At 45.1% G+C, this 27,223-nt stretch overlaps 1 protein-coding gene across 2 annotated transcripts; it reads right to left on the reverse strand.

Moving 5' to 3' along the window:
• Window positions 1–1,044: 1,044 nt before the first annotated feature.
• kcnd1 (potassium voltage-gated channel, Shal-related subfamily, member 1) lies at window positions 1,045–26,792 on the reverse strand. Of its 2 annotated transcripts, none has more exons than XM_062562127.1 (9): window positions 26,706–26,792; window positions 23,246–24,270; window positions 16,230–16,475; window positions 14,637–15,349; window positions 2,525–2,687; window positions 2,254–2,337; window positions 1,982–2,071; window positions 1,615–1,853; window positions 1,045–1,436 (listed from the first exon to the last, which is right to left on the reverse strand). In XM_062562127.1, the coding sequence occupies exons 2-9, from the start codon at window positions 23,399–23,401 to the stop codon at window positions 1,241–1,243; spliced, it is 1,887 nt and encodes a 628-aa protein (XP_062418111.1). In that variant the 5' UTR covers window positions 23,402–24,270; window positions 26,706–26,792; the 3' UTR covers window positions 1,045–1,240. The 2 variants fall into 2 exon arrangements, with proteins under 2 accessions (XP_062418111.1, XP_062418110.1); XM_062562126.1 differs by having other exon boundaries at window positions 26,500–26,792.
• Between the last annotated feature and the right edge of the window lie 431 nt (window positions 26,793–27,223).

A 27,223-nucleotide genomic window follows, 5' to 3' on the forward strand; every position in this document is an offset into this window, starting at 1 on the left:
ATGTTCCAGAACTAAACGTTTTGTTCGAGTCGGTGCTCATTTTGTTGGAACTTGTTGAGCCGTTGTACTAATACTCACATAATACTAAAAGCTAGTATAATTGCTTGTGTGCATCAGATTGAATATAAACTTTTTGCATATTTTCAGTAGCCACTGAGGTCACAGTTTGAAGATGTTACGAAGCATCGTTGTTAAATAAGACTGAAGCAACTTCTTCATGAAGGTGTTGAAATCGAACCTTGTTTCCCCCAGAGTGCACCTCACTGGGTCTGCCGACGCGTTTCTTTTCCATAGTCTGCTGTGAATACCTGTTGTCTCCTCTCGGCCACGGAAAGATCCCACAACACACGAGTCTCTCGGCCCCTGATGATGATTGCTGTACTTTTGTAACACATACACTATTATTATTATTATTCTGTTCATGTTGGTGCTATTTTCCTGCTTGTCGTGATGTTGCATATTTTTAAAAGTAAAAGGCTTTTGTTTCCGGTCTAGACGTCAGTGTTGCACCGACAAACACTCCTGAGCTACAGCTGGACTGGAAGAGCCAACGTCGGACCCGCATGGATCCGGAGTCCCTCCTGTAACCCGTTATGCCTCTGCAGTCCTGTTTGAGTCCCCAGAGTCTAGTCCAGCTCAGTGTGGTGACCGGGGCTCAAGCTCTGCGTAGATCAGGTAGACCTGGGGCAGTTGGGTTCACGTGGTCTGGATGGTCCTTCTGGTGCGGTGACCTCTCATGGAGACGAGATCCTGCGTGCAGACCTAGAACCTGTTAAACACAATAGGTCCAACGCGTCAATTCAAGTGTCGTTGTGGATCCGCGTTGTCCTGGCCAACATCCAGAGAAACTAATGAGTCCCAAGCTGGTGGGGGGAGAGTCGTCGTCTTCATCCAATGAAAGAAGGGTTCGACGGACTTAGGCACTCTGAAGTCCTTCAGATTCACTGTGAAACTGAACCACTGAACCACCAGAACCTGCTTGGTGTCCCCGGTACCAGTAGAAATGCAAGGACGGACCGCAGGGGGTCCCTTTGGGTGCCTTGGCATTGTTTAGAAGAACCGCCCCAAAATCAGCAGGGGGGTTGGGAGGGACATGGGGTGCTCTTCAACAGGACAATTATTGTTTCTCTTTACAAATTCCTTTGATTTTGTTTTTGCCAGCTTGTGTTATAAAAAGCCGTCAATCCACAGAGAGGAAGTGAAAAAGTGGGTTTAGGGGAGGGGGGGGGCAGGTCGTACGTTATAAGGAGGAGATCTTGAAGGTGTCGTGGGTGTAGGCAGTTGCCCGAGTGTTGCGCAGGATGCTGGGTGCGGGGGCGGGGCTGTCGTCGGGCGAGTTTGCGGGCGGCGTGGGGATGCTGATGATAGCGGCGGTGAAATCCGGTGTGCCGCAGTTCAGCTTCAGGTCCACCGTCTGTGCGTTAAGACTGGAACGACTAGAGGAGAAAGAGAGACGTAACAGGTTCTACTTCAGACGAGCCTGGAGGAGGTTCTACTTGACACAAGGACCCAAGAGAACTTCCAGAAGGTTATACTTCACACGAGAGACCAAGGGAACCTCCAAAAGTTTCCACAGGTTGTGTGTTTGTGTGCAGGTTGTGTGCCTTTGTGTACCTCTGAGGCGTCTTGGTGTGCAGCGTGCTCAGCTCCTGGCCACTCCCCCTGCTCACGGACACGGTGCTGTTGGCGAGGCGCATGGCGGCTCTCCTCCTGGCGCGCCGCGGGCAGCAGCCGGTGGAGATGTCGGTCGCCCCCTGCTGGCTGGAGAGGGAGGTGCTGCGGCTGGTCCGGTAGCCCGCCGAGTCCGAGGTGCACAGCTCGCTGTAGTTCATCTCGTTGGTGAACTCGTGGTTCTGATGGAGGGGGCGGGGGGGGAGGGGGGCACACATGTAGAGCTTCAGTGATGTCTTCTATATATACACGGACGTTTATATGATATATACATATCAATATGTATATCTTTATATCTTATGAATATCACCGTGGTCTTCTCCAGGCAGTGCAGCAGGTGGTTGTGTTGGTACTCAAAGGCCGACCTGTTCTTCACACACAGAGCTGTAGTGTCGCTGTCCTGAATGCACAACAAGACCACACAACCTCAGTGTGTCATCAGACAAACACAACAGAAATAACACATAAAAACTATTCATTAAAGAGTTGTATATTGAGTTTATATTAATACGATTCCTCCTGCAGTTACTCTTTATTTCCCTGATTATCAGCTCGTTGAGTGTGTGTGACTGTGCGTCTCACCCCGAGGGCCCGGTCCTCTTTGTACTGCAGGAAGGCGTTAGCAGCTCCTTTTTTCGCCATACGGATCCGAGCCATGCGAACCTTCTGAGGGACGCAAACACATAGGAGGCCCGTCAGCATTTAGGACACATACACACAGACAGTTGCACATTAACTGTAGTTGTAGGACGCTAACTAGCATGTAGCTAGCAGAGCCAGGTTGTCATGGATGACTCTTAGAAACAGTTTGAGGGATGAAGGAGCGTGCTGACATAGAAACCCGGACCCCCACCTGCTGCGCCCTCATCTTGTCCGCCCTCTGGTTCTGGTGGTAGATGCGGCTGAAGTTGGACACGATGACGGGGACGGGCAACGCGATGACCAGCACGCCGCTCAGAGAGCAGATGGAGCCGAAGATCTTCCCTGCGATGGTGTTAGGAACCATGTCTCCATACCTGGGGGGAGGGGGGGGGGTCACACCGTCACACCAAACCAGTAGTTCAAAAACCAGTAGGCATGTAACACCGTCACTGAAAATGGGTTCTTGTTTCAGACTTTATGAGCAAATACAGGATCCCTTTGAGATAAATTCTAAAGCCTCGCATTAACACGTACATCCCTTTATTTAAGACTCTGCGCTACTTGCAGGTCGCTGTGTTGTGCCAGATCCTCAATAAAGTTTAACCATGGTCATGAAGACTCATTTAACGTTACGTGGACTTTGAATGCTGCTTAATACCCAACTGAGATCGGCTTGTGCCGCTCAGAAAAAGGATCCTTCCACCGACCACTTTCCGCACTCGGCGCTACTGCGGTTATTCCTGCATGTCCTGTCGGGTTTATGCGTCTGCACGCTCCGCTAAAGCCGCTGCCCCCCCCACTACGCTACAGTGGCTCATCTGCCTCTTCAAGCGCGTTCCTGGTTTCAAAACTCCGCCAATCACTCCTAACAGCTTGTCGAAGGATCTCAGCATCATTAAATTAATTCAAAACTAGAAGAAGAGGCGTATTGTGAGCGGCTGTATGCTCTCGTTTAACTTCCGCTTAGTTCATGTCCAATACAGTCTGTTAATGTACAAATGTCAGCTGTCTTAAGGAATTAAGGAATCTTACAGACACAAACCACACTGGCATAAAGAAGAGTTAAAGCCCCGTTATTATTGGACATGGCTACAATCCGAAGCCGAAGGTGTTTTGGGTGCTCGCTCCTTTAGCTTGACGCACGCTCCTGATCTTGAATCTAGAATCGATTGCTCTTCCTTAGTGTCCCGGATGTTGGTGTGTCACGGCTGAATTTTCTGGGCTGAATATTGTAACCATGATTTTTTTTGCGGCTGAATATTTTAACAGTGATTTTTTTTAGGTTGACTTTTTTGCAGTATTTTAACGTTGAAAAACATTCAGATACATTATTTCAATGCATAAATATTCAGTGCTAGAAATTCAATCACCTTTTTCTTTCAACCCCCGATGACACAGATTTACTTCCATAATCTTATTCTTCCTCAAAAGGAACAATGGGATTGCTTGTATGATTTTTAGAATTATTAAAACAAAAGCGATGAAGGCAGTTAATGGCTTAAATAAACTCAGGGATTTGTGAGTCAGGGTTTAGGAGCTCAGTCTCTGTCTGGTTTTGTAGAAATTATGCACAGAACCACCATTTTGTTCCTAATTTCAAACCGTCATTAATTTCAAAATAAATGAGCTGGATGAATTGCTGTGTTCATATACTGAAGAAACCATTTGGTTGAAGTGAGTCCATCTTAGCAGCAAAAACTGTTAATCTATTTCTAACGCCAGCGCTAAGTGCTTGCTAATGTTAGAGCTAAGTGCTAGCTGACGTTAGAGCTGAGTGCTAGCTAACATCGGAGCTAAGTGGTGGCCTTTAAGTCAGATGATTAAACCAAGTAGTAACACTTTACCACCACAATCACAGGTTAGCTTTGTTTAGTTTAGCTAACACAGTTAGCTTAGTCAGTCAGTTAGCAGCGTTTCCAGGTGTGACTGTGCAGTTCAACTGAAACAGTTTGATTCAGTTTTGTTGGGAATTCAGTTTGAAGATTTAAAATTTAGATTAGTAAATTTCAGATTAGTAAAATTCAGATTAGCTAACGGTTCAGTGCAGCTAAACTGTTGAGTTATCTTTTCTGTAAGATTAGTTGTCCTTAGGTTAGCGACACTAACCTCAGCATCTGTCGAATGTTTGACTATTGTTTGTCTGACTCAGAACTTCCATATGCTGAATTTACCATGTGCAAATTAATGCAACATAATAGAACAACAAACAAATGAAGGTCACAGACATCTGCCGGCTCTGTGAAAAAGGGACTACTTCTCTCTTGATTTATTCTTAGAAAATATCTTCTCATCATATATATAATTTAAAGTTATTAACTTTTGTTATGACCAACAATAAGGTGATTATAACGATATTACAAAAAAAGATGGCACTGCATATTGTCTCACTTCCTTATTTTAACATTCCTGCCGCTACATATGTCCTCATAATTATCGTTAATCAATCATTAGCGTGCTGTGAACCTTTTCAGCAAGCAGAGGTCACTAAAACATGAGTTTTAAATATAGGAGGTTGTTTCTGCAGAGAGGGGTGAATAAACCAGAGCGTGTGTGAGTGTGTGTGTGTTTGTGTGGTAAATAATGGATGCAGCATTCGAAGGCTTGTTAGAGACACAGAGGGAGGAGAAGGTTTGTATCCTCTTCCTTCACTAGACACATTTGCTTTATTTGCTTCCTCTCTCTTGTCGCTCCCCTACTCTCCTCCCCTCCCCCCATCAGAATGTTCATGTCGTACAGTTTGGTCCATGTAGAGTCAAACAGACCAAGCAGGAGATGCTTTAGGGCGGTGCTGCACGCTGATTGACAGGTCATTCACACCCAGGCTGGGTTCAAATTGTGTTTAGTGAATCGACTCCACTTGCACTAAGCTGCATAGTTGTGATGGAGGAGACGCATGTCAGTGAGGTCAGTCTGCAGCGGCTACAAAGAAGCATCTGAGATGCCTTCATGTGTCTTTACAGTCTGAGTCATACAGACGACACAAAGGTTCAAAGTAAAACTTCATTAACATAAATGAGTCATGCTAATGGTTTCTCACATGATCTGCGTTTCTCTGTCATCATTGTAACAGTATTTCTCATGAACGGACCAATGATACGTCATTTAAATATTGCTGCCGCAAGGAATTATCTCTTTTTCTTTGGTAAAGGATGGTCCAGTGTTTCCTACGCTAAAGGAGATAAGTAAGGAAGCATTGAAGCTCAATTCCTTAGCATTGAAGAATAGTACATATCATGGCGCCCACTTACACTACTTCACTTCATTTGACTCAAAGAGGAACTTTCCTAAGAAGAAAGGACGGTGTCTATGTTTTCCTCAGTCCACATATGGTCTTTTCCTGTTCACTAGTTTTTAATAAACAAAATGGCGACCACTACAAAGATTTATTCAGACAATAAAACTACTTAATTTCAAGAAAATATTGAAACACTACATTTGTTTTAAAATAACTAGAGAAGTTATGTTACGAAAATTTGATTTCTGATTTTGCATGAAACTGAAAGAAGGAGAACGTGGGAGGGAGCAGGAGGCCCGGGTCAGCCGGTTGTTCTGAGCCGCTCCCCCACAACTCTCAATATTTCATGATGGGGATTATGTCAGCCAGAGCCACCATGCAGACACACAACCAGAGCTGCCCTTAGTACTCAGATCCTTTACTCAGGTACAGGTAGTAGTGCTACAGTGTACATATCAGGTATATCCTGCACTCTTAATCTAGTAAAGGTACAAGTACGACCTTCACAATCTGCTTAAAGTGCACTTTCAATGTACCTGCAAGATGTTGTACAATTCGCTCCTTACAGTGAAACGCACAATACATACCTCTGAGAAGTAGTACAATGAAAAGTAGTATATGTACCTCTGAGAAAACAATATTTACCATGTTATGTAATAAGAGTAGTAGTAACAGATAGAAGTGTACTTTGGTGCAGTACTGAGTACTAACTGAGATAGGATGAACAAATACGAAGAGAGAAGCAACAACTCAGTCCTCTGCCGTTCACTGATTGGAGCAGATAGGAAGCCATTAGTCAGCCAATCGGACGCACCGACCGATACCTATCTCCTGCCTCTGAGAGGAGAGCCGAGCAACCACAATCTGATAGAGACAGGCAGCCAATAGTAATCATTTTATAGAGGGCAAGACGGGCAATTATATCCCTCCAATTATAAGACGAAGAGATCTAAAGGTACAACAATCAATATTTATAAAGTCATACAAAGACACAAAGAGGTAAACGGTAAAAGAGTCAGAAACAAAGATAGAGACAAAGAGACAAACATACATACATACAGAGAGTCAAAGACTGAAAGAAATTCCCAAAGTTTGGTGCGAGCAGCCTCTAGATCAGAGGTCACTAACTGATGGATCCGGACCAAAAGCTAAAAAAAAGACACTTGTGATTTAAATGTGACACTTTGACTGCGCAGCTTTACTCGGGTCTTTCAAGGGTTAGGGGTTAGGGTAAGCGTTACAATTTCAAATTCACAGACCTCTGACGATCAATCGTGATGTGTAACTAATTTTTAATTTTATTTAGTGTGACCGTTGGTAAATAAACCTGAAATGTGATGCAATCTGCCACTGAGCCTGTGCATTTGTCCTCGCCGTCCTTATTGCTGTATAAAAGTGACGTAACTGGAATTTATTGAAACTTTGTTTAAGTGTTTCAGGGCTTTTTCCCACCAGCTTGTTTGTTTGTTCCGATTCAAGATTCATTTGATCCAATGTTTGTTCGGTATGTGTTCAAACTGCAAGATTTAACAGCTTTTAAATACACCTCTCATTGGTCCATTTAATGCAGCTATGAAATAGGCTTTTTTTAAAATGGAGATGTAGAAGGTGGGGTTTTGGGGGGGCTAAAAGGTTTGGGAACCGCTGGTACAGGGGAAAGGAAACCTGAACACTCAACCAGGTCACAACATAGCTCTATTTCAACAATGCTAGCATGCTAAAATGTTGACCAGTCTACCATCAGTGGTGAAAGGAAGCCGGTACTGGCCGGTACGCCGTACCAGTAAGAAATGACGACACACACACAGTCCCGTCATGACAAGGCAAGCAAAACAAGCAACTGCTTGGGGCCCCAAGACAACGACTGGATAAGAATAAAATGCAACGACAAACTGTGTGAGCGCCCCTTTGATAGTCAATGCAGTAAAGTGCAATGACACTGTTATCGGGATCCCCCTCAAGGGGCCCCTCTCAGGAGCAAAAAACAAAACCTCGTCGGTCGGCAGTCATCATGACGCGGAATTATGCTTCAGGAAGCCAAAAAAGGAAGAAGAGAAAGAAAGAGGAGGATAATAAAAAACAAGATAGTGGTAAGTGATAAATTACACTGGATGAAACAGCTCTACTTGGTGTAATTTTGCAGGTAGGCTAGCAAACATATGTTTATGTTAGTCCGTTAGACAGAGACTTAGTTTTAACTTGCCGCAGTGCCGTGTTGTTTAAATAGAGTTTAAAAAAAACAAGTGACATTCAACTGTCATTCTAGCGGGACACATTTCTTTCTGCCCAAATCAACAAAGCTGCCATATGATGGCACTCTGCCGATTGGGCACTCGCATGTGCTGTACCTGACTGCCTGACCCTCAACGTGCACCTGTATTGAAAACAGTTTAACCCTCACCCTAAACACTTCTAAAACTCATTGCTGCCAGCGCTGTTTATCATAACAATACTTCTGTACTGTATAGTACCACCAAGAAGTAAAAACTACTTTCACCCCTGTGTACCATGCTAACCCTAACCCTGAAACAAATGTCAAAGTCTCTCTGTCCCCTCCCTCCTCCTCTCCTTTTCCTCCCTCCTCCTCCTCTCCCTTCACAAGGACGTTGGTATTGACCGGCTCAGTTTGTTTTCCGCTCTGAACTCTTCTATTCTGGGTTACAGCAGTCCGCTAAAAGCCTCCCTCTTCCGCCTCCTCCTTCTCTACCTCATCGTCTTTCTTTTCCGTCACCTTCCTGCCTTTCCTTAAACCCTCCCGTCCTCTCCTCAGTGTAACCCACCCACATGTTTAATTGATGGAGTGATGATGAAAGTTTCAGGAGGATGGATGGTACTTCCATGTTTCCCTCTCTTTGTCTCTCTCTCTCAGGGATGCTTTAGGGCCTGGCTACACACTGATGGACAGGTCTGTCCCAGAGACGTACATTATCCATATATGGTCACTTCCCGTCCTCTGGTTGCCAAAAAACACGATGGCGACAACGAAAACGTAGATCTCAAGGCTTCAAAACTATGAAAAACCAAAGAGAGGCGTCACCATGGCGACGTGCAGTCACATTAAATCATTCAAAGAAATCAGACAAACAATAAGAACCACTCTCATGTGATGGCATCATTCTTTGACACAACTCCTGATTGTGTTTCATTGATAGGAAAAATTAAACAATGAGAACATATTTTACATTAAAAAAATCCATAAGCTGTTTTTGCTGATCTATTTTAAGTTTTCCTGATTTTCTTTTCATCCTTTTTGACTTCTCTCCTCCTCTTTTTCTATTTATGGCACACACAAACATCCTGATATCTGAGCCTTCAGAACCTTCAGAGGAAAACACTCAAGTTCTCATTGGTACATTTGATATCAGTGACACGCAGGAAGCGCTCGCTTCTTCAGTTTACGTTTATTTACAAACCTGCGGCTCATCGGATTCAAACGCGGATTGAACAGCCCTCCTTCTCTCTTTCTATCGTGGATCAGCCAAAGACTCAGTGACACAGAACCTGATGTGTGATTTGTGCATCAGTGGTTGAAACGTGCACATTGACTAGTGCGCTAGCAAAGCGTTGTGTACTTGTGCTGTGATGCTGCAGAGTGCAGACTAACGGTTTCAAATGGTCCTGATCCAATAAGTGTAAAGTAGCAGGAGTTCAACACCTGCTGGAATGGAATGTGGACGCTGAGTCGGAGATGCAACGTCATCGTCACGTTTCTTCCAGTAACTGTATTGAGGACAATTGTCTGTACATACGGCGGAATACATAATTAGGCACTTTACGAATCCCCTCCTATCTCTTTATGGGAAACTCCCACTTTTCCCTTGACCCTCCTGTGAATGCATGACACAGAAAACGTCATTTGTCTTTTCAGTTGCAGCGACTGGCAGTATGGGTTTCACCTCCTGTTTGTACCTCGCGAGGCCTTTACGTAACAGAACGATGCCTGAAGGGTCTGCAAAGCCCACATGAGGCCCTCAGTGATCTCAGAACCGACCCGGTTCTGCTGTGATTCTAAAACATAATAATTATCTTAATCATATGGCTGAGTTCATATTTTGGAAGTTTATTTCTACATCTTTCTTTCTCCTGTATTTCTGTCTCCCCCGCCCCATCTCTCTCCCTCTTTGTTATTTACTGATAAGAAGCTTGCTTCTCTAAAAGGTCTCATTTGTTCATTTTGCATAATCCACATCTCTGTGTTTATTTTTACCTCAAACAATGTTTAAATATCACATGATGTGTGGTAACTGTTTCAAAATGTCGCACAAGAAGAAGAACAAAGATGGAGAAATTACAGGAGGGAAGGAAAGAAGGAAAGAGGGAAGAAGGAAACAGAAATGAGTGAATGTATGAGGAAGTGGAGACAAGGAAAGGAAGTAAGGGAGACAAATGGGGTTTAAGGAAAGACAGGAAGGAGAGGAAAGACGAGGAGGAAGAGGTAAAGGAGGAGAAGGATGGAGAGGAGGAGGAGGAGGGTGCACTCAGACACTAAGAGGAAATAATTGATGAGAGGAAGAGTTCTCTCCTTGACTTTTTTATCTGCTTATCTCCTCACTCACTCAGCAGCTGCAGCAATAAGGGTCAGAGGGGAGGAGAGGAGAGGAGGAGGAGAGGAGAAGAGAGGAGGAGAGAAGAGGTAATATTAGTACTGTAGTACATGATGTATCATGTGATCATTCAGCTTTATTGATTGATTTCAATCTGGCTGAGTTGTTTCCATTAATCACAAGTATGGACCTCCAAAGGGGACAAAATACACAACTAAAGAAACATAGACGTCTATGGGACCAGAGGAGTCGCCCCCTGCTGGTCACTACACAGAGGTAGAGTCATTTCCTCATAGACGTCTATGGGAGCAGAGGAGTCGCCCCCTGCTGTTCACTACACAGAAGTAGAGTCATTTCCTCATAGAAGTCTATGGGAGCAGAGGAGTCGCCCCTGCTGTTCACTACACAGAAGTAGAGTCATTTCCTCATAGACGTCTATGGGAGCAGAGAAAGTCGCCACCTGCTGGTCACTACCCAGAAGTAGAGTCATTTCTTCATAGACGTCTATGGGAGCAGAGAGAGTCGCCCCCTGCTGGTCACTACCCAGAAGTAGAGTCATTTCCTCATAGACGTCTATGGGAGCAGAGGAGTCGCCCCCTGCTGTTCACTACACAGAAGTAGAGTCATTTCCTCATAGACGTCTATGGGAGCAGAGAGAGTCTCCCCCTGCTGGTCACTACAAAGAAGTAGAGTCATTTCCTCATAGATGTCTATGGGAGCAGAGAGAGTCGCCCCCTGCTGGTCACTACCCAGAAGTAGAGTCATTTCCTCATAGACGTCTATGGGAGCAGAGGAGTCGCCCCCTGCTGGTCACTACACTGAAGTAGAGTAATTTCCTCATAGACGTCTATGGGAGCAGAGGAGTCGCCCCCTGCTGGTCACTACCCAGAAGTAGAGTCATTTCCTCATAGACGTCTATGGGACCAGAGGAGTCCCCCTGCTGGTTACTACACAGAATGCAGCTTTAACATACTTGTTTCACAGTTTTTCTCAATTGTTTACACACAAATACTGGTACTTGACACACAATGACCACAACATGTAAATCATGCACCAACCCACTGAACCAATTGTGCTAAACTACAAGCACAATTCTTGCTTTACACTCAAATTGCAGTTCTAAAACACACTTTTTTCAAAACACTACATACAATTCTCTGCATTTGGCACAATTTTCATGAAGAAAACCTTGTTTTCACAAGAAACACACTGTCATTCAAAATTCTAAAGTCAATTGCCCTACTATGCACACTGACTCGTCACATGGGCAAACACGTGTCACACATTGTTACAATTAGGAATCAGAGCTTCAGCATAAAAGGGCAACAGGTGAGCTCTTCTGTTTTGGAGCAATGGATGCCAACAACAGAGCCAGAGGCAGAGGACTGAGAGTAAGAGGAGGAGAACGGGGAGGACAAGGTCAAGGTCAAGGACAAGGACAAGGACGAGGAAGGCCAAGGACCGTAATCTCTGATGAGATCCGAGCCACTTAGGTTGACCATGTGGTATAACTATGTGCAAGTGGGTCCTATAAAATCCCACATCTGATGTATACTCTCAACACTGCATAAATTATACATATTTCCGTATTGTAATTATAACAATTGTGCTTCAACAATAGTGACCACTCCATGTCTGTTTCAGAGAGTCCTTGAGCTAGAGGTGGCTGCAGTGGAGCACCAGTTCATCTTAATTGACGAGGTTGGATTCAACCTAACAAAACGACAAGGGGAAGGAACATCATCGGCCTAGTGTGGAGGGAATGTGTGCAGCGATTACCCACCATGGCGTCATCCATCACTGCCCATCTGATCAGATTCCTGGACACCCTACACAACACACTCGTTCCACCAGATCAAATAGACGGCCCAGAGCAGCTCAGGTACGTTGTCATTTGGGACTGTTTGGTCTGGTTTGTATCGCTTTTTAGTTGTTTCTCTCCCTCCATGTTCTCCATTCCTCAATCCTATAGAAGAATTCTTTTCTGCCTGGAGATCTAAAGTGTATGACCAAAATCCACAAACACATATACCCCTTCTCCAAGCTATGGAAGACGCATGTGGAGATATAGCAGTTGAATATTATATTTACTATACCAATCAAAAGTTGTTTTTTCTACATTCTAGATTATATTATGATGATGATGATGATTATATGGAAGACTACAAAAAGAAAAAAAGAACAAATACTGAATTGTATGATAAACAAAAGAAAACGTTTTTTTTTAGCTTTGACCCTCCTTCATCCAGCTCCATGATGGAGTCACCTGGAAGGTTCTCCATTAGCAGCAGTTGTGTTGTGCCGGGTTGTGTTGTATTGTGTTGTGTTGTTTTGTGCTGGGTTGTGATATGTTGTGATGTGCAGGGCTGTGATGCACGGTTTGGGTTCTTGTTTTGTCTTATTTTGTAGTTTCATGTCTCTTGTGTCCCTGGGGTAACTTCACTTCCTGCCTTGTCCTGTCTACCCCTGTGACTGTCAAGTCCCCCCATGCCATTTAAAGTCCTTTGTTGTTTTCAAGTCCAGGTCCCTGTTTTTGCTTTAATTGTTTTCTCCTCCTTCTCGCCCTTTTTTATTGGTTGGAGTGATTTTGAGTTTTGTTTTTTGACTATTAAAGTTCTTTTATTTTCTTAAACTCTGCGTCCCTACCTCCATGCCCTTGATCCGCCCTTGTTGACAGATGTGTTGTGATGTGCAGGGTTGTGTTGTGGATAAATCAACCAAATGATGGCGAAAGCCATCAACAAAATAAAGAGAAAGGACAGTAAATTGTGACTTCAAGACACGGAGGTCAGTCCATCCGGAACCTTTCGAGAGCTTTGAATGTCTCTAGCGATGTCGAGATAACGTCAAACACTGTGATCAAAGTGTCTCTCATGAGGACCCCCCAGGACAGGAAGACCAGGAGGAACCAAATCCATAATTACCAGCCTCAGAAGGCTCAGATTAGAGTCCACAGAAATGCTTCTCAGAGTTCTAGTAGCAGACACATCTCAACATGTACAGAGGAGACTAAATCAGGCCTTCGTGGTCCAATGGCTGCCAAGAAGCACTACTGAGGAAGAACAAGAACAACAAGACGAGACCTGCTTGGGCCCAGAAACTCAAGGAATTTACATTCAAGTCCTACTGAAGGAGCATCCTGCCGAGACAGAGCCGTCCCACCTGGTTTAAGCTCCGTGGACCAGAATCTGTTCAGAGGTGTAGTGTCTCCAATATTAATCTAATGAGAAGTGATGGAGCAAACATCAAGTCGACCCAAAACAGTCAAAATCAACAAATGTTTATCAGTGGTGAATTATGTCAACATCTCTAAAGCATCTCAAACACAATGTAACATTTAGGGCTGAACATTCACGCGAATGTTTGCATCGGGAGGGGCTCAACGCGCCTTTAAATGGACATTTTAATTTGAAACTCGAGCAGGCGGCGTTGTCGATAAAAGACAAAATGAGGAAGATGTGCTGCTGGTGTGTTGATCCAACTTGGAACAACTCAAAAATAAAACTACGAAACAAGCTGAGGACTCTTTACTGAGACAAAGAGGAGGAGGAGGAGTTTAAATAATCTCTTCTCCCTCCAGCTTTATCGTATAACAGATCCATCCAGATGAGAGAGTTGTTTTAATAGGTACTGCTGCAGGAGGAGGAGGAGGAGGATCCTCTGCAGACACAACGAGCTCCTCTCTCACAGATATGAACTCTGCAGGAGCTGAAATAGTTTCATGATTAGTTTTGATTATTTAGTGATAAAAACAAGGAGCGAAGCAATAAAAACATCAGGATCAAAAACAAAGATAGGAGGAGATAGACAAAGGAGCTGCTAGGAGGGAGGAGGAGGAGAGGAGGCGGTGACAGGGGGCAGATTCTATGGATTATTGATTCCTTCTCACCTTATTAAACATCATCAATATAACAAGCAGATATCACAGGTCCAGGGTGACATCATCACAACGGACCATCAGGGAGCGGCCCCTCCCCTCAGGGGGAACACTCATTGAGCAGAAGCTCTCCCTGTGCTCAATGCATCTCCATTCACAGACAGGTAGTCTGCAGCTAAATGGAGAGTGTGTGTGTCGTGTGTCTGTTAGAATGCCACATGGTGGAAGCTCATCGATGTGTCACTGATTCACTCTTTATTTCTGAAGTATCCAAAGGCTCTTTGAAGAGCAGATAATAGATCTTGTAGGTTGAACACATCACCTTCATCAACATCCTCATCACACAAACACGCTACATCCACACCGCAGCAGTGTGTGTGGACCAAAGTCGAGAAGTAACGCGTGGGAGGCCAACACACACAACACGCACGCACACAATCACACTTCCTCTCGCCTCGTGGTGGAAACAGATTGTTAAAGCTGTCTTTCGTTTCCAATAATATCAACATATCACAAAGCACGAGACCAGGACGCGCTGTCGTTGCCATAGCAATCACATCAACAGCGGCAACATAGAATAAATAAAAATAATCAGTGCAGGCATCACAGTCGCCCGGGAAACAAACCAACACACACACACAAGAAGCACGAGAGCGACGGGACTCACCCCAGCGTCGTCATGGTGACGATGGTGTACCAGAAGGAGGCCGGAATGGAGGTGAAGCTGGAGTCCTTGGTGCCCTTCTCGGCGTAGAACATGACGGTAGCGAAGATGATGATGGCCATGGTGAGGCTGAAGAGCAGGAAGCCCAGCTCCGAGGCGCAGCTCTTCAGCGTGTAGCCCAGGATCCGCAGGCCCGCTGAGTGGCGCGAGAACTTGAAGATGCGGAAGACGCGGAAGACGCGCAGCGTGACGAAGGCGCCGCTCACGTCCTCGTTCTCTGGCATCACCAGGCCGATGTAGTACGGCAGGATGGCCACCACGTCGATCACCGACATCACCGAGCGCATGAACTTGCAGCGGCTGGGCGCTGCGAAGAGCCGCATCAGATACTCAAAGGTGAAGATGAGCACGCAGGCCGTGTCCATGCAGAAAAAGGCCAGCTGGTACTTCTCCCCGCAGGGGAGGTCCCTCACGCTGCCCTTGGGGGGGCGGCAGGGCACCGTCTCCACCACGTTGGCGATGACGGAGACGGCGATGAAGAAACCGGTGACGTAGTAGAAGACCAGCGCCATGGTGGAGGTGTGGGGGTTCTCGAAGGCCCGCCACAGGCGCTCCCTGGACGAGCTGTGGGGGGGCAGGGGGGCATCCATCGCCTCGTTGGCCTCCGTGTCCTCCGCTAGGCGCTCCTGGTTCTCCTTTTTCCTGTCGCGGTATTCCTATGAGGAAGAGGAGGACCAGATGAGGCAACTAAAACACATGATGAAGATGAGACGTTGTTTAAGAATCCTCTTCTTCGTCTCAACCATCACAGCACACGGACTCGTCATCAGAAAGTAGTGTGTCGAAGAAAAGGTCAAAGATGGTCGTAGAAATTCGTTGGTGTACTTGTGTCAATCAAGCTAGTCGACTAGCTAGCTGTTAGCTAATAGGTAGCATTAGCACATTAAATACCTTCTGTGTTTACAGGTCCTCTACTTCAGCACCATGGACCCATGTTATTTATATTGGATTCCTCAGCGGTACGGAGCACGACACACGCCAGGAAGCAAACAAAGAATAATATAAAATGAACTCTCTTAACCCTGCTAGTTGACTTAATGCAGAAGGATACAAAATGGCCGAGCTTCTTATGACGACCCTCCCACTCAGCTGGCTGGGTTCCTGCCTCATTACTCTGACTGACTGGGTCTCTCTCAGCAGGGCCCACTGCACCAGCCTCACCCAGGTTCAAACAACATGAACTCATTTAGGGGAAATAAACCCCATCATCCCATCCCTACCATCCCTTGTTGTTGCCACATCTAAAGAGCCATCAGTGGGATGTGGATTATACACCGACATCAAAGACAAGAGGACGAGAGGACACGAGAGCCTCGTGGCCCATCCTAAGCTGACTCATGGGGACGATGATCCGTCATCAAAGAGACCTCATGAGAGAGGAAGGTCAGAGGTCAGAAGTCACTGGATCCACTGAGGCAACATGGAGGAGTTGTACACGTCATCATCTGGATGTTTAGTTGTGTTAAGTTTCTTGCTCTCACTTTCTCCCCCGGGACCCTGGTCTAGACCCTCAGTGGAGCCCCTCAGCAGGTTTACCTCCATGCAGCAGTCTCCAATGATCTCAGGCACGATGCCGTAGAAGGCCAGCTCCTCATCGAAGGCCTGGATGCACTCGTTCCTCGGGTAGTGGAGCTTCCCTGTGCGGTAGAAGTTCAGAATGTGCCGGAACATTTCGGGGTCCCGGTCGAAGAAGAACTCCTGCGTGTCCTCGTTGTAGAAGAACTCCTTCTCCGAGGAGCCCAGCAGGGTCTCCGGGTACCGGTCCAGAGTGTTCTTCCATGTCTGGAGAAACAGAGGAGGAGAGAGTGAAAGAAGGAGCTCCAAAAGTGGGTCTGATGTGGGCGTTCTGCTGCTGAATCACAAAGCTCTCAAACAAACCCCAAGAAGCGAGTCGAATGTAGGACATGATGTTTCTCTTTCTGAAGTCCAGAGGTGTAGAGATGCTAACGTCTGAATCATCTGCTGCCGCTCAGGTGGGGAGGATTCATTATATGTAGCTTTCTTTGCTTACTAACCCATAGCCTTATGTACTAACCCATTACAATATATATTTTATTTTATTCCTCTTGCACTGTGTTGTCATGTTGTCATCTTGTCGTGTTGTCCATTGTCCAACTGTTCTTCTGTTATGCGCCAACCACCAACTCAAATTCCTTGTAGGTCTGACATATTTTGGTAATAAATGTTTCCACATTCCTGATTCCTTACTGTGCATTTCAGAAATAATACTTTAACTCTACCATCACCGACATAGTTGGAGTCTTCAAAGCTGTTTTGGGGTTACTTGGTGTTTGTTTTGGAGATGGCGAACCTACCAACTACAGGAAGCTGCGGTCTTCAACTTCTGAGTCATGGAGGAAGCAAGAGGCTGAAGAGTCAAGTTTTGTTTGAACTTAGCTTAGCATCACTAAACCAGAAGACGTATAAACTAAATCTGAAGAACCAAAAAGCTTAAGTGGCTAAACGCCTTGAACCCAAGCGCATGACTAAACGCATATCTCACATTCACAGTCAAGTATTACAAGTATTATATAGAAACAAAGGTTTAAATGAAGAGAAATACAAGTTTGTTTACACAATAGGCTGCGAATGGCGGACAAATTAGATGTTGGATGAATTCATTTGTTTAAGGCTTTTGATGGTCAACAGGAAGTCACGGTTACTACTTCTGTTGGATTCTGGATTATTGTTGAAATGAAGCATTCCAAGTATAGTTCTTTGAATCTTTATACAACATCTTCTTCTATTTCTTTCGTTGCACCTTTCAACTCCTTCACAAATATTCATACAAATATTTTACTTTTTTCATAACCACTGACTTTTTTTAGTTTCTGAGTTTTACGACGTGTGTACTGCATTTCTTAGAGTGAGGGCTAAACATCTAGAGTGGGTACCAGTGTCAGAATCTGGTAAAAAAAAATATTGGAATTATTTACTTATGGCCTGAGGAGCCGGAGAGTGAGACATCTGTCTCAAGCCCCGGAGAAACAAATCTGCTGACATATTTCTCAAATAAAGAAGGTACACGTTTTATAAACTGCCATTAGAGCCTATTTATTACCGGACAGACATATAAACAGACATATGAAATCACCTTATTTTTTAGATAACCGTTATAGTTTTGTGCTAGAGCAGGGGTTTTCAAATGGGGTGAATGTGAACCTCCCCTTAGAGTATGTAAGGATAGCCGAGCCCCCCCCTTCCCCAAAATCCCGTCCGCCAGCCCTAACCCACACATGCCTTTGCAGTAAATTCCATAAGGTTCAATAACAAATGATAAATGTAAATATCTTTCTTTAATATTGTATTTGAAGACATTTTATTTCTACAACTTTTTTAAAAGTGCATTCATAAACAATTCTTTGCAACAGCAAATAATGTGCAACTTCATGCAAGCCTGATTGAGGCTACTTTTAACATCACTGAACACAGGCCTATCAACAAGTCAACAAAACACGCTTTACGTGTAATCGGCACTAAAGCTACCGCAGACGACAGTCAGTGGCTAAAATCAGCGTTTGTTTGTTCAATGTTCAATATTTTGCATGTATGTATATGTATATATAATTATTATTATTTATGTATAAATTATAAATATCCATTCTTAAGACGAGGAAACGATGCATTTTACAGCTAATACATTTTACAGCTAATACATTTTTTCTTCATGTGTTGCCAACCGTCCCGTATTACCCGGGACACCTCGAATTATGGGCAATTTTGATTTGTTCCATCCGGGACAGCTCCTGTCCCATTTTCCAATCACAGCCCCCTAAGTCAATGACGCGATAAAAACTCCTGGTTGTTGTGACGCATCAGACCAGTGTGCGTAGGTGCCGGGTCAGAGCGGAGTATGTGAGGTGAGAACGGTCCTATCTGTTAAAATGAGCAGTGAGGCTGGCGCTGCAAAGAAAAAAAACCTAAACCTTTTACACTGTGAAATGATACACAGCCCGGCCGCCGACAGCTAGCACCCCCCGTCAGCCCGCGAAAGTCTCCCTGATTTGGGGTTGGGAGAGTTGGCAACCCTATGTGTCAAGCCTCCCCTGTGGCTGTTTGGCGCCCCCCAGGGGAGGCGCGCCTCACCTATTGAAAACCGCTGTGCTAGAGGACACTTGTTTAAGGTGTGGATTATGTGTAAATGGCTGTCTTTCTCTGCCCTCTGAGCTCGTTATTGATCGCAGGTGCTCTGTTGCCGTGGATACTCTGTCCTCCTCACTCGACTCGCTGTGATCGCTTAAGACTCGACAGACTGGCAGATCCCCTCCAGTTCCGTGGTTGTCTGAACCGGTACCTGATGACCTGCATGCGTTTCAGTCGCTTCTCTCCTGTTTTTCTGCCTCCATCTCCGCTGCAAAAAGCGCTTTCTACCAATCCAGAATTGAGTCCTCATTTTCCAACCCCAAAAAACTATTTTCTATCTTCACTAACCTCCTCGAACCCCCCAGTCCTCCTCCTCCCTCCACCCTTCTTCCAGGAGACTTTGTCACCTACTTTACCAAAAAAATAGCTGACATACGCTCCTCCTTCTCCAACCCACCTCCTTCCAACTATATCCCACAGACTTCGCCTCAATCGCCCTCACTTCCCTGTTTCACACTCCTGTCTCCTAACAAAGTTCTTACCTTGGTAACCTCTGCCCGTCCCACCACCTGCCCCCTCGACCCCATTCCATCCCACATTCTACAGTCGATTGCCCCCGATCTTCTTCCTTTCCTCACCTGTCTCATTAACAATGCTCTGTTATCTGGCTGTTTCTACAACACTCTGAAGGAGGCAAGACTTAACCCACTCCTGAAGAAACCCACCCTCAACCCTTCTGAAGAAAACAACTATCTCTTCTTCCCTTCCTGTCCAAAACCATTGAACGAGCCATCTTTAACCAACTCTCCTCCTATCTCCACCGTAACAACCTCCTTGACCCCCACCAGTCAGGCTTCAAGGCGGGCCATTCCACAGAGACTGCTCTCCTCGCTGTCTCGGAGCAACTCCACGCTGCTAGATCCGCCTTTCTCTCCTCCGTCCTCATCCTTCTGGACCTTTTTGCAACATTCGACACAGTAAACCACCAGATCCTTATCTCTGCCCTTCAGGAACTTGGTGTCACAGGTTTCGCGCTCTCTCTTCTCTCATCCTACCTTGATGGTCGCACCTACCAGGTAACTTGGAGAGGATCGTGTCGGAACCTTGTCCTCTTAATACTGGAGTTCCTCAGGGCTCCGTCCTGGGTCCCCTCCTCTTCTCAATTTACACCAACTCTCTTGGCTCCGTCATTTGCTTGCATGGTTTTTCCTATCACAGCTATGCCGAGGACACCCAACTAATTCTCTCCTTCCCCGACTCGGACACTCAGGTGGCGGCACGGATTTCTGCATGTCTGACTGACATCTCCCAGTGAATGTCCACTCATCACCTGAAGATCAACCCAGACAAGACCGAACTACTTTTCTTCCCTGGAAAAAACTCTCCCACTCAGGACCTGACTGTTAACTTCGGCGACTCCGTGTTAACGCCCACTCAGAATGCCAGGAACCTCGGTGTGACACTTGACTCCCAACTCTCCCTGACATCACAGCGACAACGTGATCCTGTAGATACACGCTCTACAACATCAGGAGAATACGACCCCTTCTCACTCAGAAGGCGGCGCAGGTACTGATTCAGGCTCTTGTCATCTCCCGCCTTGACTACTGTAACTCTCTCCTGGCAGGTCTCTCTGCTACCGCCATTCGACCACTGCAGCTCATCCAGAATGCAGCAGCTCGTCTGGTCTTCAACCTTCTGAAATACTCCCACACCACACCACTTCTCCGTTCTCTTCATTGGTTACCAGTGGCTGCCCGCATCCAGTTCAAAACATTGGTACTGACATACCATGCTGTGAACGGATCGGGACCAGTTTACATCCAGGACATGGTGAAACCCTACATCCCAACCCGCACACTCTGATCTGCATCTGCCAAGCTGCTTGTTCCTCCCTCACTGAGAGAAAAGCACTCAGCAAGATCGCGACTCTTCGCTGTCCTGGCTCCCAGATGGTGGAATGAGCTCTCCGATGACATCAGGACTGCAGAGAGCCTCTACATCTTCCGTCGAAAACTCAAGACACACCTCTTTAGACTCTACATTGACTAAAACACTGGCAAACCGTAGCACTAACAAATGGTAGCACTTAAATTGTACTTATAATGGAACTTTTCTATAACATGTTTTGAAACTGCTTATTTGATGAAAATTGTACTTTCTTGTTACTTGTTCGTTGTGTACTTGTGTAGTTTGTATCTCTATGTGGAAATGCACTTATTGTAAGTCGCTTTGGATAAAAGCGTCAGCTAAATGACATGTAATGTAATGTAATGTAATACTCACACACGTGCTGACTCACAGCTGATCCGTATTAGCTGATTAGTGCAGTCTGACAGGCCCTGAACGTATTCAGGTCTTACAGAGGACATTTCAGAACCTCCTTTGCACCCCCTCCTTTACATGAGCCCCACCCTTTTTAACCCCTTTTCTAACATTGCCTTTTACTCTCACTCACAGATGTTCTCCCCTCCCTTGATTCCTTCCCCCTAGCCCCCCCCCCCCAAAATATCCCTTCTATCCACCTCCTCAGCCAAGTTATCCCCTCACTTTTCTAACCATGCTCCCCCCACACGGTCACATGTTAGCCTATAAAGGAACTCCACCGCGGTGTCACATCACTTCATGTTGGACTATAAAAGAACCTCACGGTCACATGACATCCATTTCAGGATTGTAGGACTGCAAGTAGAATTCTCCGGCTGAAATAGCGACAGAGGCTCATGGGAAATGAAGTATTTATCATTGTTATGTCACTGTGGAAAAAAATATATACGTTACATCCCTGAAAATAAAGGAAAGTAAATAAAAATGAAATGGGAAGGCGGAATTAAATAAGAAAGACCCCCAAGGCAGCTCAGTCGACAACATGTGGGAGATGGAACAATCTGTCCCTTTTCAGCTGAATTGAGTCATTTAAACTTCTGTCTGTACTTACAGGTTGTGTTGATGATTTCTGAATTCTTTATGACTTTTCATTATTCTAGTTAGTAATAAATACTTAATCACAAAGCCAGTTTAAGATACTTTTGATTTCTCACAAGGGCTAATCCACTAATTTCCACCACAGAGAGACGCCTCACTGCTGACACTGCTGTAGTTTATAGATAAACTACACTTGTATTGTTGTAAAAAGATTTGTACATTTTCTGTTGAATTTTTGTATGATAGAGCAATCTGGTTTACTTGAAAGTGATTACTTGAAAGCTTTTTATTTATTTATTTATTCTAGCATATATGGAGGAGTCAAAAAATTGTCTTGATAAAAATGTACAATTTGTTGGGGCATGACCATTTTTCTTCTTCCACAGTGGGTCATTGCAGAAAGGTTTGAGAATCACTGCGTTAATGTAAAGCTAAAAAAAAAGACTTCCTCCTCACATTGAAGAGAAGCGTCTACAGACAAGACTTTAGAATGTTTGAAGTTCCTGGTCCATTGTATCTGAACTTCGAACGATACTTGTAGAGACTCCTCTGCTCCCATAGACGTCTATGAGGAAATGACTCTCTCTTGATTTATTCCCTCAGTAAACATTGTAAACATGAGTTTATGGTCTCAGTCTCGTCTTCTTCAATGCAGCATTATGTTCATATAGTGAATGATGGTCCATTTATGGCGCGTTTCCACCGAGCGGTACAGTACGGGTCGGGTCGGTACCCTTTTATTTGTGTCTCCACTGCCAAAAGTTGAGAAAAGTACCAAAAATCCATACCGTACCACTTTTTGGGTACCCTTCCGTTGGGGTACCTGGCACAGTTGTTTGGTACTAAAGGGTGGAGCTAGACTCACTGCAGACCGTTGATTGGTTGAAAGAGTGTCGTCATTTGCGCATGCCGCAAGGGGAAAGACAACACACGAAGCGCCATTTTTAAACTACAACACCGTCGCAACAATGTCGCTGCGCAGCATTTACTTTAACAGCCACATATCGAGAAGCAAGAACAGGATCGGCCTTATGTCTCCATTGTTGTTTGCAGTTAGCTTTCAGTTTTCGCGCCATCGAATGACGTCAATCTACTTTCCATCCAATACAACGCCTATCAAGTTACGTTACCACTACTTTCTGGAGTACACCACGCCTATCAAGAAAGGGTACTGTTGGCGGTGGAAACGCTTGCCAAATCATGGTTAACAGACCCGACCGGTACAGACCCGACCCGTACCGACCCGACCCGTACCGTACCGCTCGGTGGAAAGGCGTCATTAGAGTCAAACAGACTATAAAGCAGGTGATGCTTTAGGGCAGGGCCTAACGCTGATTGACAGGTCTCTAATAGACAATGCACAATTCAGTATCAACACAAAACTTCCGCTGATAGTTCATGGAAGAGCAAATGATCATGAGGGACGACCTCTGTGACCAAGACAAAGTTCAAACCTTCTGGAATTCCGACACAGTATTTCTATGCTACTTTATCCTTGAAGAGTTTTAATGACCCCCCCCTTCACACCTGGTGGCCGCACCCACCTGAAACCGGACACCGCTGACGTTGACATACAGGATCTCATCTGACTTGGATGAGTTGTCCACGGGGGGTTTTGGCATCGTCTTCTTGGCCAGCGGCAGCCATCCCACCGCCGCGGCCCGTGCGAACGGCAGCCATGTGGCCACGCCGGCCGCCATTTCTAATCAGAGGCGGGAGGTGTTTTTGGGGTGTGAGGGGGGGGCTGCTTCGTGTGTGTTTATCAAATCCTCACTTCTTCTCTTGCCTTGATGTCCTTGAGCGGGCGAGGCAGAAAGCGAGGACGTAGTTGGACATGTTGATGATGGGGGGAGGGGCATTGGGGGGAGCGGGGGAGCACGGGTCAGAGGGCAGGCAGGTGTTGAGCCATGAAACAAAAAACAGGAAGGAAAGTGACAGCCAATCCATCCGACAAGTACGTTTCCAATCGTCTTATTTTGACAGGTTCCTGGCATCCATCGGATTCCTGTTGCTTTTCAAAATAAAGTAAAGAACTTAACTGGAGCCTTTAAATAAAAAAAACTCCAGAAGTATTTCCGTTTCATCCGATTGCAAACTCTCAACCTGAAAGAAGTGAGAGTCCTGCTCCAAGTCAGAGCCCCCCGCCCCCCTCCACCCGAGCCACCAACGACACGCACCAACAATAATAACAGTTATTTCTCACAGCTTTATTGCTGTGGGACTGGAGACAAAGAAATACATCCAGAGGAAGGAAGTTTTAAGGCCTCCATCCCCTCTGTCTCTCCTTCCCTCTCTCCCTCCCCCTCTCTCTTTCTCTCCACAGCCCCCCCCTCTGAAGACAGGTTTGTTGCAGCGCCGCAGCCTTTCAGATTCTTATTAAATTGTGATGATGGTTTCTGAAGTTGCCGGTAGACAGAATGTCCTCCTCCCTCTAAGTGGAGCTTCCTCTCCTGCTCTGCACTCTCTACTGCTCCTCCATCTGTGTCTCTTCGGGAGGCGGGGGGAGGGGGGGCACTAGTGGAGAAGGAGGCGTCAGGCGGCTCTTACTCCATGTCCATGTATGGCCGTCCTGTCAGGAGACACAAACAGAGACAGACAGTGTGTGAGAGACAAACCAGCAGGACAGGAGGAGAAAGAGATTCTTCATCGGAAAGTGGAGTGTAGAAGGAGGATGAGACAGAAGAGAAGGAGGAGAAGGAGGATGCGACAGAATAGGAGATGAGGAGAAGAGGAGGAGCAGGAGAGGAGAGAGGTGTCAGGAAGGAGACAGGGAGTCAGGAGCTTTTACTCTGAAATGAATCTTAAAAATGTAAAAACTTGAGTATCACAATATGAGAGTGAAACTTGCTGCTGGTCCGTCCTTCAACTCTGTCCCACTTCCTGTCTGTGCTCTTTGGTTCCTACTGAGACTGAAACCAACAGGTCAAAAGGTCATTAACCATTTCTTAAAAGCTGCTTCTGATTGGCTGATTAAATACATGAATGTAAATATTTGTACAAGCACAATATATATATATATATATATATATATATATATATATATATGTGTGTGTTTTTTGTTATTTTTGTTTTTACATTTACTTTGATTTAATTAAAAACATTTTTCTATTCTTTTATTTAAATTTATTTCATTATGTGTTTATATTTATTGCTTTAATCCGTGGAAATACTATGTTTAAGTACACTAATAGAGTACATCTAACCCTGGTAATACTATGTTTAAGTACACTAATAGAGTACATCTAACCCTGGTAATACTATGTTTAAGTACACTATTAGAGTACTTCTAATCCCTGGTAATACTATGTTTAAGTACACTATTAGAGTACTTCTAATCCCTGGTAATACTATATAATAAGTACTTAGCTTTCGGAGCTAAAACGTTTTTTTAAAAACAAGCGACTATTTCTTTAAACTTTGAAAACGTGTCGTCACTCAATCGAAGTAACGAGAGGAGAAGAAGTGTTTCTGCTGGAATGGAAACTGCACTCAACATAAAACACAAACACACACACACACAGTTGGCCGGTCAGTCACAAGGTTTGTGTGAAACCATTAGACGACATCAGTGAGCAGCACTTCACTTCAGCAAACACACACACACATATTTACACACTTACAGACACACCCATTCACACACCGCAGACACACAAACACACACACATTGTGTTTCTCTGTAGTGACCCCCAGGTGGCGCTGCATAGGAACCGATGTTTGAGGAAACGTTGAAATCCTCCTTGTGATTAAATGAAAGCACATTTTTGACACTAGTTGTCGTCGATAATGTCCTGAAATCACAGTTTCATGACGTAATCCGCCAATCCACTTCCTGCTGCTCCACATGGACGAACTTGGAGGACGCTTTTATTGAGAAGGAGCCACAGGAACCATCGCCTATCCGTCCCTAAGGTCACGATGTCACAACGTCGCCAATATTTGATCCGATACTGATGATAAGGATTTGTTTACTAAAAAGCTTCAATGAAGACAATGAAAACAAATAAAGAGCCGTGTGTTTCAGTGTCTCATTTCTTTCTACTGACAAGAACCTCTCCAAGGAGCCTTCATCTTCACGGCCAACCTCATCATCATCACGCTGTAATTTATTCCTCACATATAAAAACTCTTCAGATTAATCCGCCAACAAAGTGTGGATTTCATCCGGATGGTTTGGACTGAAGCAGACTAACGACCTCAGAATGAACCAATGAGACGCCGACAGGAAGTCAGACCAAACAAACACACCAAAGAGACCAAAGAGACCACATCAGCTGATCAGAGGACACCACCGTATATTACAAAGGCTTTATAGAAGAAACAGGAGATAACTGCTCTAAGTAGGACGACATAAACCGAGTGTGTGTGTGTGTGTGTCTGTGTGTGTGTGTGTGTGTGTGTGTGTCTGTGTGTGTGTGTGTGTGTGTGTGTGTGTGTGTGTGTGTGGAGATTGATGTAATCCAGCAGCATGAATTAGTGATGAAGTTCTCTGTGTTTGCTATTAACGGTGGTTATCACACACACACACACACACACACACAATCATCTTTCATCTTTTCCTCTTCTACCAGTTATTCTTTTATTTGTCCATATTTAATTGTTTAATCAAACACTATACTACTATATTCATCCCTCAGTATCCTGTCCGTCTTCTTCTCTTATCAGACTTTTCTCCCCCCCCCCCCCCCTTGAATCCACTTCTTCTCTGACTCGATTCTCTTCTCCACAACTTCCTCCTCTTTCTCCCCCTTTTCTCCTTGTTCTATTCTCAGCTAGCGCCGGTATCTGGAGCATTACTTACCGCCGCTGATGATGGTGGCCGTGATGATGATGATGATGATGAAGGTGAAGAACTAAAAGAAGAGGAAGATGAAACTGTTTTGTTTTGTTAGTTTTGGCTCCAGGTGGAAACAAATGGAGCGATGGAGGAATAATAAGAAAGAAGAAGAAGGAGGAGGAAGAGGAGGAGGAGGAGGAGGAGGAAGAGGAGGAGGAGTGGAGAGTTACTGTCTTAGAACGGTCCTTCTCTGCTGCCGCGGCAACAACCACATCGACTGTCTTCCTCCCTTCTGTCTCTCTCTCTCTCTCTCTCTCTCTCTCTCTGTCTCTCTCTCTGTTTCTTTCTATCTTTCCCCCTCTCTTTCTCTCTTTGTGGCTCCACCTCCCATTTGCTCAACCCTCCCCTCCGTCTATTCTCTTTTTCTCTCTCACTCTGTTTGCTGTCACTCTCTTCTTCTTTCCCTCATGGCCCTCCTTTTTCTCTCCACACACACACACACACACACACTCTGCTCCACATTAAACAGACTGATCAGAGTTTCATGTCGAGAGAAAAAGAAGAGAGAAGCATTATGAATCCAAACATGAACATTGAGAGAATATCTGTTAATATTGTTTTACCCTCTTTATAAAAACAATGAAGTTGATGTAGATGTGATGTTGGCGCCCCCTGTGGAGAACCCTGGTGTTTCTACAGTTACACAATTAAGCCAACTCAACTAAACACTTATTTGTCCTGCTCAATC

Source organism: Pungitius pungitius, chromosome 1 (assembly GCF_949316345.1).
Source record: "Pungitius pungitius chromosome 1, fPunPun2.1, whole genome shotgun sequence".
In the NCBI taxonomy this organism is placed as follows: domain Eukaryota; kingdom Metazoa; phylum Chordata; class Actinopteri; order Perciformes; family Gasterosteidae; genus Pungitius; species Pungitius pungitius.

Excerpts from the sequence above, each read along its gene's own strand:
- kcnd1 (XM_062562127.1), bottom strand. The coding sequence starts at position 23,401 with ATGGCGGCCGGCGTGGCCACATGGCTGCCGTTCGCACGGGCCGCGGCG. Across the intron at positions 15,350-16,229 it reads TTGGAGACTGCTGCATGGAG|GAATACCGCGACAGGAAAAA; the intron begins GTAAACCTGCTG and ends TCTTCCTCATAG. Across the intron at positions 2,072-2,253 it reads AAGAGGACCGGGCCCTCGGG|GACAGCGACACTACAGCTCT; the intron begins GTGAGACGCACA and ends TTGTGCATTCAG.